At 37.1% G+C, this 14,987-nt stretch overlaps 1 protein-coding gene across 2 annotated transcripts; it reads left to right on the forward strand.

The window, feature by feature from the left end:
* Positions 1 to 6,078: 6,078 nt before the first annotated feature.
* LOC113358428 lies at positions 6,079 to 14,292 on the forward strand. 2 transcript variants are annotated; one of them, XM_026601991.1, is made up of 19 exons: positions 6,079 to 6,406; positions 6,501 to 6,666; positions 6,833 to 6,907; positions 7,002 to 7,076; positions 7,142 to 7,216; positions 7,583 to 7,671; positions 8,398 to 8,521; positions 8,924 to 9,004; positions 9,683 to 9,733; positions 9,839 to 9,892; positions 10,226 to 10,323; positions 10,749 to 10,884; positions 11,042 to 11,164; positions 11,269 to 11,367; positions 11,482 to 11,595; positions 11,695 to 11,811; positions 12,520 to 13,131; positions 13,312 to 13,364; positions 13,887 to 14,292. In XM_026601991.1, the coding sequence occupies exons 1-19, from the start codon at positions 6,308 to 6,310 to the stop codon at positions 14,034 to 14,036; spliced, it is 2,391 nt and encodes a 796-aa protein (XP_026457776.1). In that variant the 5' UTR covers positions 6,079 to 6,307; the 3' UTR covers positions 14,037 to 14,292. The 2 variants fall into 2 exon arrangements, with proteins under 2 accessions (XP_026457776.1, XP_026457777.1); XM_026601992.1 differs by having other exon boundaries at positions 11,269 to 11,343.
* The last annotated feature ends 695 nt before the right edge of the window (positions 14,293 to 14,987 follow it).

A 14,987-nucleotide genomic window follows, 5' to 3' on the forward strand; every position in this document is an offset into this window, starting at 1 on the left:
GGAAAGACTGGTCGTCTAGGCTTACTGATGCCTTATGGGCTTACCAAACTGTGTTTAAGACCCCCATTGGAATGTCACCTTATCGACTTGTGTATGTCAAGGCATGTCACTTACCTTTTGAGTTAGAACATAGAGCTTATTGGGATGTTAAGCATCTAAATTTTTCACTTGACAAGGCAGGAGCCCATAGGAAACTCCAGCTCAATGAGTTGGAAGAGATTCGTAGAGATGCATGCGACAGTGCTAAGGAGTATAAGAACAAAATGAAACTTGTGCATGATAGAAATATCTTAAGAAAGTCATTTTCTCCAGGTCAAAAAGTTCTTCTGTATGATACCGCTTGCATCTTTTCCCTGGGAAGTTACGTTCTCGGTGGACGGGTCCTTTTATTGTTCGCACCGTCTTTCCTCATGGAGCTGTTGAGATCGAGACACCGGATGGTAGTAGTTCTACAAAGGTTACGGTCAGAGATTGAAACCCTTTTTAGAGACCTTTCCTACAGATGATATTGAGGAGGTCCCTATGGAGGACCCTGTTTACCCTTGATTGACCATCGAGGCGATTGTATGTTGTTGTATATTAGTTTTTGATTTCTCTCTTCACCCAGGTACTATCTTTCCGACTTCTCTCTTTACTAATTTCTCATGTTACTTTACTGTTTGGTATTGCTCTTTCATTAGAAACATTGAGGACAATGTTAGATTTAAGTTTGGGGGTAGGGAAGAAACTTTTTGTTAGCTTTTAGTTGCAATAAATAAACTCCAGAGCCTAGAAATTTATGCCTATTAAGGATGGCACTAACCAATCTAAGTGGATGGAAGCATTTTGGTTATAGGAGTTGAGGAACCAATCTGACTAGATGGCAACATCTAAAGAGTCTATTCATAAAAGCACAGAGCTCAGGTGTTAGAAATAACATGATAGTTTCACCATATCTCGTTGAGTCATTTTCACTTCTGTTTTTATTTTGTTTTGTTTTTAAACTATGTTTCTCTAAGTGATTAGGTGGGGCCCACGATTCAAGTTGTTACCAATGCTAGGGTGAATTAGAGTGATTGAGATACAACAAAAAAAAAAAACAGACCATTAGACCAACTGGAATAAATTCAATAAAGTCGACCACTGGAACCTTGTATATGCCAGTTGTGTTGACCTAGAGTTAGGATTATCGACCACTGGTACCCTTGTATATGCCAGTGTGCTGATATTAGTCAGACCGGTATCTCAGTCCATTAGGATAGGTTCATTTTGGCGGAGTCCTTCATACAAATATGAGAAACACCGTTCACCTTGTAAACATCAAAACCATCTATATTTTTCTATATCCATCTTCTTGATCTATCCATGTGATTAGTTTTGACTCCGGATATTGATGTCCATAGTGCGACTATCTGAGTAGAGCTCTGTCACTTCATATGAATTTTAGTATGCTTGAGTGCAAACTCGTGTACAACAATTGGAATTTCGCATCAGGGTACTTCCTCCTGCAGTCAATAAGTATGCCAACCAAGGAGATTCTTTAGTGCCTTCCAAGGTTCTGTGTAGATAGCTAGGTCTGGAGTATAAAGGTTTTATGGGTATACCTCTGGTAAGCCCTCTGGAGACTTCACTCCGCCACTAGGGACACCTAGGGGTTTAAAGGCTTATTGCATATGATAAATGCAATCGACGATGCCTGCGACAGTGAGTTAGGATTTTATTTCTATTTTATTTTTGCTCGAGGACTAGCAAATAATAGGTTTGGAGGTATTTGATAGACACATTTTTGGGTCCAATTTGTCTCGATTCTATATATTGTTAGGGCTCATTTTTGTACTTATTATGGTGTTTTATTTATTTGTAGGTATTTTTGGCCAATAAACATTTTTGGAAAATATTGGCTCGAAAAGTTGTCGGAAAGCACCCGGAGGACATTTGCTATACAGACCCCAGATTTGGCTAAGGGGCACCCAGCCGATAAGGGGCACCCCTGGGAGGCAACTGCTAATCGCACTCCATCACTGGATAAGGGGCGACCCTCTTCTTCATTTTAAATTCTGGTTTCTGTGAGAAAATGAAGAACAGAACTGAGTGATTTTCGATTGAAGTTTGAAGGAGTTCTGGGTAGATTAAAGGGCTGAAATTTGTTGGGTAGTTGTGATATGTCCCAACAAAACTATCATGAGTGATTTGATCGATTAAAATTGGCTGGATTTTCGGCGAGAAGGAAACAGAGAAGCGTGTGCATGGAAAGAGATGTTTACAGGATTACTCCGTGCCTGAATTGATTTGGCATGCTGAAGAAGCGTGCACCATCTAAGCAAGGATATTTTTCACGAATCATACAGCTGCAGACGCATGAAGAGGCGAGAAAGGAAAGAAAATTGTCCGAGATTATTTTTTATTTACTGCCGAGCTATGGAAAGATTTTCCGGAGTAATGAGCGAAGATTTCTGTCGCTGAGGAGTATAAAAAGGGTCTTGAGGTAGCAGAGAAAGGGTCTGGAGAGTTTGGGAGAGTTAGAGAGCATCACCGAGCCGAAAAATCGAGTTGCAGAGAACACCATTTCTGCTGCTGCAGAACTGAAGAACACGGAGAACAGACTGACGAAGATAGTCGTTTATCAACAATGACAACGACATACACGTGAGGGTCGCAAAGATACAACAACAACAGTTATCTTTTATCGTTCTTTGTAACAGTGTTTTGCAACAATTATAAACGTTGCAAACACCCGATTTTCATCATTTTCTCCATTTCATCATTTGTACACCTATTTTGAGTAATAAAATCAATTTTTGAGCCTGTTTCCAACATCATGATGAGCTAAACCCAATCTTCCGGGGCGATCGAGGAAGCCATTCTTCCAAAAGTTATGTGGTAAAATTTATTTGAATTTATTTATGCAATTCTTTTATGATTATTTGCATCGAATGAAAATTGAGTAATGATTTTTATTAATTAGTTGTGTTTTCTCTTGATGAAGTATGCTTAGTTTAGGGCTTTTGATACTTCATTCTTGCGATTAACAATTGATTTTTTGAAAATCTAATTTAGGCAATGATTAGAATCACAATTTCTTTTGATTGGAGTTATATTGTCTAGAATTGCATGATAAAAATTAACATTAAATTACATGAATTTTGGTGAATGGTGAAATCCTGAACCCCGGCCTCTCTAATATAATCAGTTTCAATTTGCTTTATTTTCTTTAGTTTTAAAATTTAAATCTAAAAGCACAACCTTCACAAGTATTGAACGAACTCTATTTATTACTACAACAACTTTGAAAATACATCAGTGGTTTCCAGTGAAGATTTAACTTAGAACAAGTTGTAAGAGAACTATTATGACTCACAACATAAATTCCTACATGATGATGAGCAATGTAAGACTTTATATGATGAATGACTGTGTTGGGATTGGGAGAAAGATTATCAAACATAATTCTACACCTATGTTTCCAGATGAAATGCATTATGCAAATAATAAGGTGGATAGAATCAACTGACTGGTGGATACTAATAGAAGAATTCTTGAGCTGCCAAGTCTGAATCGAAGCAAGAAAAGAAGACTGCTGCAGTAAAGAAGAATACATCTGAGGATAGAAATAATTCCATATTTCTTGAGCAAATGGACAATGCAGCAACATATGATCCAAGTCTTCAACCTGACTAGTGTTGCACATAACGCATTGTTGATGAGAAGCACCCATATGTTTAAACAGCTTAGCTTTGACAGGGAAAGCATTATGAATACCTTTTCAGAAAAAGAGTTGAAACTTGTAAGGTAATTTCAGTTTCCAAAATTTTAACCAAAATTGAGGAGTTAGTCCCATAGAAGCATCAGGAGGCTTATCTTTTTCACATAGCAACTTGTATGTTGAAGCAGTGGTAAAAACAACAGTGGCAGTGAAAGGCCAGACTAAAGTATCTTGCTGATCTAATTGAACAAGAATAGTTAGCATTGCATTCATCTGATCTGGTTGAAACAGTTGTCGAAGCAAAGGAATATCCCATTGTTGAGTATGTCAATCAATAAGCTCAGAAACCCATTGATGATTATGAATATTCAGCTCATCCCACTCTTGGATAGAAGATTGCATATTAGGGATCCAATTAGATTTCCAAATATTGATACGAGTTCCATCCCCTACTTGCCATTTAGCATACTTCAAAAAAATATTGAGACCAAAACAAATACTTTGCCAAATCCAGCTAGAATTAGTAGTAGTTGGAGAAGGAAAGAATTGTAAATCATTAAAAGTAAAATATTTACATTTTAATATTCTAGCCCACAGCTCCTCTTGATTGTGAATTAGCTTCCATGCTAATTTTGCAAGAAAGCCCAAATTATAATTGCTCAATTTTTTGAGACCCAAACCACCAAGTCTTTTCGGCAAATAAGCAATTCCCCAAGAAAACAATAGTTGAGACTTGTGATTGCTGAAGTTGTTTCGCCAATAAGATCTTTGGATTTTATCCATTTCATGAATAGTAGTCTCCGACAACTTAAAGACCTGCATATGATACATTCCCATAGTACTTAAAACAACATTAATCTGAGTAGTTCTACCTGCTTGGTTGACAATTTTACTGTGCCAACCTTGTAATCTGTTGTTCATGTTATCTAAAATACCTTGACAGTTCTTATGCCTTGATTTATGCATCAAAAGAAGGATTCCTAAATGTTTTTTTCCAAGACCCATCACTTTCATATTAAGTATGCCAGAAATATTAGACTTTTGAGCAGTTGAAGTGTGCTTACCAAAAAAAAATAGTCGATTTCTGCATGTTAATAACCTGACCAGAACCTTGCCCAAAAATATGAAGTAGATGCTGACGATGACCAATATGAGAAGGTGTAGCTTGGAAAAACAATAAGCAGTCATCTGCAAAAAAAAAAACAGATGATTAATTGCAGGACAATGCCTATTAATTTTAATCCCATGAAACTGACCAGAATCAATATTTTGCCGTAAAAGTCGAGAAAACGCTTCCATGACAAACAAGAACAAATAAGAGGACAAACGGTCACCCTGACGAATACCACGAGTTGGGGAAAAAGTAGTACTAGGTATTCCATTGATGAGTAGAGAAACATTTGTAATAGAGATGCACTGATCAATCAAAGTAATCCAATCTTCATAAAAACCTAACTGACGAAAAATCGAAAGTAAAAAAGTCCACTCTACCCTGTCGAAAGCTTTCGACATGTCTAATTTCAAACCAACCAAGGCTTGATTAACCTTTTTAAGTTTCATATTGTGAAGAATCTCATGAGCAATGATGACATTGTCATGGATATGTCTGCCTGGTACATAGGCAGATTGGGTAGGGGAGATAATATTTGGCAGTAAAGGTTTTAAACGGTTAGCTAAAAGTTTTGAGATTATTTTATAGCTAACATTATACAGACTAATAGGCCTATAGTCTGCAGGGGTTTGTGGATGTTGAATTTTGGGGATTAAAACCTGATAAGTGTGATTGATGGCTTTGAGCATGTGTTTGTAGTTAAAAAAGTATTGAACCATGGAGATTACCTCAGAGCTGACTGTATCCCAACATTGTTGATAAAAGGCTGCTTGAAAGCCATCATTACCAAGTGAAGCCCAAGGTTTGATTTGGAAAACAACGTCTTTGATTTCTTGAGCATCTAGAACTTGCACAAGACAGTTATTCTGCGCTTCAGAAATGCAAGGATTAAAAAGCCGCAAAATATCCTGTTGGACAAGAGGCTTAGAAGAAGTTGAGATATTAATAAAATGGTTAAGAAAAATTCCTTAAATATCACTTCTTGAGTCATACCAAATGTCTAAATGCTGCGCAAAGAGCATCAAGAGACTTAATTGACTGTATTGTGCAGCGCTGATGTCCTGGAATATTCGCCTAGCGCTGAACCGTTCAGCGTTGAGATCACTTTTTCAGCGCTGAATCATTCAGCGTTTCAATCTCGCTGCTAGTTGAACTGGGAGCACTTGCTAAAAAAGAACTAGCAAGCACTAGTGTTAGTTTTTAGATCACACTTTTTTTTAATTTGCAACACTTTTTGGCCAATCTAGCAGTTCAATCTAGCCCATAAGAGTTAGCCTAAGTCGAGAGGCATTTCGACTTTCCCTCCAAAACTACATTGTAATCTTCACTCTCCAACAACGAAGAAAACCTACTAATTCGCATTTTAGCTGTTGTTATTTGTGCTTTCTTCAATTCCTCAAACTAAACAGAAAGAGCAAAGCTAAAACCCTTGATTTCAATTTTGATGTATTTTATCTCAATTTGGTTTCCTTTTCTTCGAATCTGAGTATCAGTAGTAACATCTGAGAGTTACAATGGGAGATCCAAATAAATGGACTGTAACCTATACAAAACACATCAAACAAAAGAGGAAAGTTTATCAAGACGGAACTCTAGGAGTTCACGGAAACAAGGTTAGACTGCACAATTTAGGTTTTGTTTTATGTGATTATTATCAATTATTTCCAAAATTATGAACGTATTCTTTTTGATTTTGTTTTGGTTCAGGTTTTGCTTTATGATGATATGGGTAGTGTTATAAGTAGTAGGTTTCTGAAAAAAGAGGAAGTAATCAATTGCGGTCAAACATTATTATTTGATGGTTATCTTGTTGATATTGGGGATTCTGAAAGGAATCACGAAGCTCACAAAGATTTCACTACTCAAGCAAAAGGTACAAAATCAGTGGAAAGTATCAGTACATTAAAGGGCATTTCCTTCTTGTATTAGTAGCATGTAAAGCTGTTTAGAGTTTGAGTATATAGTTTGTATTTGGTAGTTATAGCATGTCTTTGTAATTTGATGTTGATATTATTTATTTTTTCGTTTTATTATTGTAGGGATAAAAAAAGTTGATGTAGGAAATACTGGAGCATCACTTGATTATCGTAACGTGTTAAAGAACATGAAAAAAGGTTAGATTGATTCATTCATGCCTATTGTTTTTTACATAATCCCCAAAAGGTTTGATTGTCAACTACTTACACAGGATTCAAGTTTCCGTTTCAGAGGACAAGCGGAGTGGAGCATACAAATTCCGAACACCGCTAATTAGCTTAAAAGCAGCAAAGCTTAATGACGGAGGTTTGAGCTTGCTATTTTAGTTCATCATTTTGGTAGCTGCTGCAACTAACTTATCAACTTCTCAGGGAGCATTCAGGATAAGCCACAAAACTTTGAAGCAACAACAAGTTGTTCAAATCCTGCACAGTCCGCTGTCAGAGGTATGTCATTGACCATTGTTTGATTGTCTAACCCATCTGGTAATTCTTGAGTTTATATATAGTAACCCTTCTTTATATAGTAAAGTAGATTCCTCCTGATCAGTTTTAGTCTTGTAGTCGACAAACATCCCCAAACAGTGTACTGTTGCATTACTTTTTCATTTTTTATGTGTTTATTGTTTTCATTCTATTAGTTTCTAGTCCGATTCTGATCTTTACTGTTAAAATGTGGAACCAGTTACTAAATGAAATCAGAGACCTAGGCAAGCATCATTTTCTTTTTAAAATTATTTTGTAATCTTTAGTTAGAAGCATCATTTTTTTTCCCCTTAAACATCTCTCTCTCTCTCGCTCTGTCTCATACAGAATGGCATGCCTTGTACACTACACAACTAACTCAGAAGTCCAAGAAGTATCACGATGGCACAATACAACTCGAAACCTCTGGCTCGCAGGTTGGTCTCAATTTCTTCTCTGATCCTTAGTTACTTTGAAGCAGATGTAGCCCGATCGATCCTTTGATTCGTCACTAGATATTTTTCACCATAACACTGGAACACTACACAAGTATGAAATAACTCTTGTTCCAATTTTGCAAGGAATGAGAACTTGTTAGATTTAATCTGCAGAGTACATCCAATGTGCTGGCTTGCATTGTGTTGGTGACAGATATTTGTTATAGTTTGATGTAGCACGAGAAGTCCTTTAGATTATCAATCAGTATTGTCTTGAAGGCGTTAACATTTAATGACACCAGTCATACTTTGTCTAAGCTCTATATGGTCTTAAAACTGGGGTAAGGCTTTGTGCGGTCCTGTTGCACTCTAAGTACCCACTTCGGAAAAGGAAAAGCAATTTGTAACATGAAACATTCTGCCATGGTTTCATTTCTACCTTTTAAAAATGGAATTTGTTATGTCCACTTGAAAGATGGCTGTATTATCTGTTACCTTTAGCTTTGTCAAATTCAAAATATGGTAACGTACAATGAGTAGATGCAGCTTTTACAGCTAAACTATGTACCAGTTTCAGATAATATATGGATTTGCTAACCTATTTCTCCTTTGTCATGATGATTTTATTAACAACCAGTCATCTTTTTATTTCTTTGAATCTAGTTTTATACCTCCGGATAAAGTTTTCTTTTGCTTGTCTCCTTTATATTCCTGGGTGATGTTCAGGTTCTTCTGTATGACTCTAGAAAGATGCTCTTGGACAGCAAGTTCTTGAAAAAGGGTGAAGTGGTCAGATCTGGTGAAACTATGCTTTTTGATGGTCATCTTGTTGAAGTTGGAGATCCTGAAGGTAATGATTACTGTAGCTGTAGACGGTTATGCAAGAGACAGCGAAGGTTGAAAATTCAAAAATTTGCTAATGTGCTCTGTTCTGGAATTTCTCTTCCTAAGCTAAAAGTTGTCAAAGCATTTTGCTATGCCAATAAGCCTTAAATTTTGAAAAAAAAAAGAGAAAGGAAAGAAAGATGGAAAAAAGTCTGAAATTTGAACTGAAGGCTGTGTAGCCACTTACAGTAACAAGCCACTGCTGATTTGGTGATTGATAGTCATGGACCATGTAAGACCCACAAAGTCCTATGGGCAGGACACTTGGAACCGATATTATAATAAGAGAGGATTAGAATTGTAGCAGTAGGGTTCTTTCATCTCTGGCCTTAATCTGAATATCTCCTGTCTGCTTTTAACTTGGCAGGTAGTTCTCTTAGTAGGACTGCAGGAGCACTTAAGCGTGCAGACATTGCACATGGGGCAGGGCTGGTGAAAGCATCTCGAGGTACAGAAACTGCTTAATTACAAGTTTTGGGTTGTCTTTTATTAGCCGCATCCTTAGGAGTGGACCTCACCAAAACTCAATTTTGTCTTCCTGAAGTGCACAGTTGAATCCTGCTGTATGTTATTCATTGAAGTCTGGTATGTCTATGATGTTGAAGAACTGCCGTTATAACGTTAACGTTAATGCCAAATCGTCATTACCGCTATGGTAATATAACCCTTATGCCCTTTCTCTGAATAATGGTTATCAGGATCATTATTTTGAGAAACTGAAGTAGATAACGACCTTTATAACTTTGTATAACATAATTGGTTGTGTTTCATGTTTTCTTTTCCTTGAGAAAATGGTTATAACAGTCCTAAATAATGGTTTTAACGGTCCATATCAGTAGCTTTAACTTTTCTTTTACCATGGAAGCCGCTATAACGGCAGCGGCTGGCCAACTTCAAACATTGGTTGGACTTCGTTGAAACCATTGTTCATTTACCTACTCTTCATTTTGGGCTTCCATACTGATACCTTACAGCATTCTCAAAAGGTTTGATTCTCTGGTACCTATGAGTGTAACCTAGCTCAATTTTGGACTTGGATCCCTGACCTTGAGCACAGTTTGAAAAGGGCCACAAATACGCCCTGTATTTCTGAACTTCTCAGCAGTTAATACTTGTTTTCCAACAGCAAGGACGGGGTTGGAGCATGATCTGAAGCCTAATTATGGAACTTCTTGTGGTACTGCCATTTTATCTTCCAACTGCTAATTTGTTTCTAGTACCACTCTCTCCAGTTAGGCATTCAAAGCTTATTTATTGTACACGATTTTTCTTTTCTCTGCAGTGAATAAAGATAGTGAACTGGTAAACCTTGAAGCACAGGAAGAGAAAATTAGAGGTTTGTACTCTTCTTGGATCTCCTGTGTAAAGTCTTCGATCATAAACATCTGTCTCAAATGGTTTGTGCCCTATCTCTGGCTGCCCAGATGTTTCACAGAAAGGGAAAAAGGCCTAAAAGAGAACCTTCAAATGGTTATTCGCTTGTTTGAAAACTTGCAAGTACACCCCATGGATGTTATGTCATCTATAGAAATTGTAATGTTCAGCCTCTGAAATTGGGATTTTTGCTAAACTTAGACCTTTCAGCCTTTAATGCGTGGATTACTTTTAATTGACTGCAGCTTAGAATGGGTAAATGCTATTATATTGATCACTCACCATTCTGATGCAGAATGGCATGCTATGTTCACTACACAAGTTACTCAGAAGGCCAGAAAGTATCATGACGGGTTCTTACAACTCTCAATTTGTGTTTCCCAGAGGAAGCAGGTTGGTTCACACTACTTCTGTATTTCCTGCTTTTGGATATTCTTATTTTGTGCGGTGGATTATGATATGCCCCCTCTTGGTATCCTGGTGATCTCCTGGCAGATGTCTTGTCGTCATGTTTTATATTTTCTGAGTTTTACGTGGATAGCAGATGGCTCTTTACCTTATTACTCTTGACAGAAATATAAACACTGTGTTGTCATACATTGTTAAAAAGAGTTATTGTGTAAGATGAATTTTATACCAAGTTATCTAGTTAAAAGTGAGGAGGTGGAATCACCAATTTGGTTCTTAAGAAGTGTATGGTCTGTGTTGCCTGCTTGATATTCTCCTTGTGTCATTTTGTATTGTAAACGTGATACTTTGTCTGAAAGAAATGATTGAGCACCCCATTCTACTTTGCTAATCTTTCTTAAGTTAACCAGGTAATTTTACTGGACGAAGAAGGAACAATCCTGAGCAAGAAGTATTTAAATTCATCCGAAGTTGTAAAAACTGGATTGACTCTTGCAGTAGCAAATTATCTGGTGGAGATTGGTGACCCAAAAATTCCTAAAGGAGGTAACCCTGTTCTCCACAAACCCTATATCAGTCATTTTTATCCCTACTGTTGGCTAATCCTTAACCTAGCATTCTTCATGCAACTATTGGCTAGTCCTTAACCTAGCATTCTTCATGCAACTATTTTGGTGGTTTAAATATGTTTCCTGGATCTTAGGAGAAGAAATCAGTTTGGATTCTTCTCTAGAGCGTGCAAATTTAGGAGCACATCCTGGCAGATTTACTGTTGGCAAGATCAAGCCAAATCCAGATGATACTAGAAAAAGAACAGCACATCATGGTATGACCAGCGCGTATGCTGTAATTTCATTTCAATAATATCTGTGACACCTTATATACACAAGCTTCTTTCACTTAATATTGACGACTTGCTTATATGTGTAGCACTCGTCGAGGAAAACTCTTCTTCTGCGACACATGCATATTCCAGCAGATCTAACATTGGCATTCCTGGCGACGGTATTAATTTATCAAGACATACTGGTTTATCTCTTACACAACAGTTTTTTTAGTCACTTACTATTTTTATCTGTAAAGCATTATTTCCTTAGCTCACTCTTATAATTATGATTTCTTGCTCTCTTACTCGTATGTTAGGAGGAGCGAATGGTGATCCTTCTGGGAAGCGTGTAGGGCAATATTCTAACAGACTTGATGTTGAAACAATAAAGCTCGACGCAAGTAGTGCTACAAATAATTCAATGCGCCATGGTTTGTCCACTGCTGCTATTTCGCATGCAGTTATTTCTCTCAAGTATTATCTCTTTAAGCTTACTTTATGTTATTTAGATATCTTGCTTGCATGTGTAGGAGGACCTAAGGATGACACTTCTTCTGGAGAGCATGTACTGGCACTCTCCAGCAGCTTTAGTGTTGACAAGATGAAGTTCAGGAACATTGCAACTATAAATAAACCTATGCGTGATGGTTTGTTCGACGCCTATCTTTTCAATTTTGACTTAGTATTACATGTCTGAAGCATTATTTCTTTGAGATGTTTGAATTTGCTTGTATGCATTGGATCATTTTGGTATTCTATTAAAGACCTTGTGTGATCTATAAGTTATTAGCATTTTATATTTGAAGAGATCTGCAGAGTGAAATGACACACTTATTGTGGTATACTCGGAGAAATCATTACATATCATTCCATTTCTATTCAAACTCCTTAGTTATGCAGCTAAGCAGGTCAGCTGAATTTTTCATTGTGGGTGCATGTCAAAAAATTTGCAACTTTTCTAGCATAGTTTGTTAGATTGTTTTGTAAAAATGGTGAGGCTTTTGGTTTTACAGTTCTATGTGCTTGTTCATCAAGTTATATGTTGAAGAAGAGAACATAAATTGCCCAAGATCATCAGCTTTTGTTCAGAAACTACTAAGATATCCCTTCAAAAATATTATTACTACGGCTGTCGCGTTGACTAAAATATCCCATTGGAAACTAATGCAAAACTAGCTAATTATCTGATTTAAACATTTGTGATCCTTTATGTTGAGCGAATTCTATTTCCTCAATCTTCAATACAATGAATCTTGGATAAATTTTAAGTTCATTTCTAAATAATACGTTATATCTGATCTTATGCCAAATACTGCGTAGTATGATGATAATAATCTAGCTTCCTCTTTGTGCAGTGGGCCAGATATTATTTACTCTTAAGAAGCCTATGGCCTCGGATAATCTTGCTCCTGCCACAAAGCCTTCAGTAGAGCAAATGTTTTCTTCAGAATCTGCAGACTCGCTTCATTTTGGTTCTGGGGAAAAGTTAACTGGGCTTAACCAGCACGAACTAAAATGTGCTAGTGACACTGACGCTATCGAAGACAACCATGGAAATATAAGTAGATATATGAAGAATTTAATGGGTTGCTATAGAAGTGGGATATCCCAATCCAGGGTTCCTCAGCATCTCCATACTTTGACCGTTGATGCAGTTAATCGCGATCATAGCAATTTCGTAGAATCTAGTGCTGCTAACATGCCGGAATTTGATCCGTGTAACCCAGATAAAAGAACAGTAAATTCACAGGGCTTGGCTGCAGAATCTCTAGACTCAAAAGGGGTTGACTTGGGTTTTTCTGAAAAAAGTATGTTGAGCCCATATTCCCCAATTGCTCCTCATCAGGTGTCAGATGTTGTGGTGGATTTAACTGAAGAAGGACAAGCACATAATACATCTATGGGCTATGCTGGATTAAGTGGAGATGGCAAACTTAGGGAATCCCATGTCTTTAGAAGTTTAGAAGGCAAGGTTCCAGTTTCTGCTATTTTCTTAAAGATTTTTTTCTATTTTATTCAGTGCACTGTTGACTTTTCTTGTGTGTTTCACGAATTGCAGTTTAAGCCTGTTACACGAGATTTAGAGTGTTAATTGTTTTTCCTGTTTTAAGTATCTTTACGGAATCTGATCTACATTGAACCTACAGGATCTCGTGACAAAGAAATCAAAAGTGCTGAACATGTGAAGAATCCAAACCAGGTTTGATATGGTTTCTTTGTTCTATCATATCATTTCAGCACGTTTCTTGATATGTTCCCACTTTAGGTATCACAACCGCATGTTAAGTCTCAAAGAGCAATGACACATCGCCTGATGGTATATAGCTGTGGTCTAGATTTTCTGATTGCCTTCTTATATGCTCTCTCTCAATTTGAGCCTTTTTTTTTTAGTTAGTATTTTGATAATGATTTAAATGAAAATCTGGCCACAGTTGGTTGTGTTACATGATGCAGTGGTATGTGCAGTTGTACATATCAGCTGCCATATCCATTGGTCCCAGGTATACGGTCCACATACACTGCTTCGTTTATGCACTGTCTGAATAGGTGAATTGAGCTCGTTACCGCCTTTCAGAATCTGAATCAAATAATTCCACATTAAGAGTTCTGCTATCAAGTTCAGCAAAAGAAAATTTGATACTCATATATGCATATCTCTGTGATATTTTACTTGGTTTTGTTGATCAACTGCTTCTATATTGTGGTGTGTTGTCTGGTGTAGCATTCTGCAGACAAATTGGGAACTGACACAGTTGATGCAGCTCTGGACAGCCCTAATGATGCTTACAACGAGGCCCCCGAGATTCTTAAAAAGATTATAGAAGAAAGATTGGGCATTGATGAATTCCCAAGTTTTGATTTGGGGTTTTAAAAAGACGACATACAGTTATGAGTACAAACAATTCGTACATAAAGGTGATGTTCTTGTAGGAAGATCGAGTAATAGAACTGATATCACACTAGTGAAGTGTGGCCTTGATTATAAGGTGGCCAATAGTGAATCAAAAATTTTAAATGTGCGATGTAGTACACTAGTACTTAAAGTTCTGTGTATATGTACAGACTACAGAGTACAGTCATCGGAAATGTTTCCCTATAAATTTCCTGATTTTTTTTTTTTTGTTAAGTTAAATGCATTCCAAAAGGCTAACTTAGGGAGTTAGTGTCCCTTATAACGGTATGAGTAGAGCCATCGAATGTTGGGCTATTAGAAGCAACCCTAACATTTGATTTATCTACTTCTAAAGCATAGTTAATACAAGAAGGAGGTACATTCCTCCGGTTGAGGGTGTTCCTAAAAGACTTTACTTCCTTTGCCAATATATCAGCTACATTGTTTGCTGTTCTTGGAACAAAATAAAAGCCCAAAAAACTTTGACACCGATTGAATTTTCTTTTAACTTCATCCATTATGGTCTGATTTTGCCAGTCTATTTGAGATTCTTTCCCATTCAGATAATCGAAAAGATTCTTGCGGTCACCTTCCACTGTAAAGTTTGACAATCCTTTTTCAACTGCCCAGTTCGCTCCCTGCAGTAATCCTATGGCTTTCGCTTCTTCAGAGGTAGAGGCCGTGAATGATCTTGCTCTGCCAAGCTCGAAATCTCCTGCATCATTCCTAAGAATTAAAGAAAAACCTGTAGGCAAATCTAAAGAAATCCAAGCAGGATCTATATTGAGTTTCAACTGTGATCTTTTTAGGCAAAGACCATCGATGAACCTCATTTTTGTCAGTAGGGAGTTGTCTTGATGGGATATCGTTCTTATACCAGAAATCTAAGAACCTTTGTATTTGATAATTGTTAGGGGGAAAGCCAATTTT

This window comes from Papaver somniferum, chromosome 3 (genome assembly GCF_003573695.1).
Source record: "Papaver somniferum cultivar HN1 chromosome 3, ASM357369v1, whole genome shotgun sequence".
Lineage (NCBI taxonomy): Eukaryota > Viridiplantae > Streptophyta > Magnoliopsida > Ranunculales > Papaveraceae > Papaver > Papaver somniferum.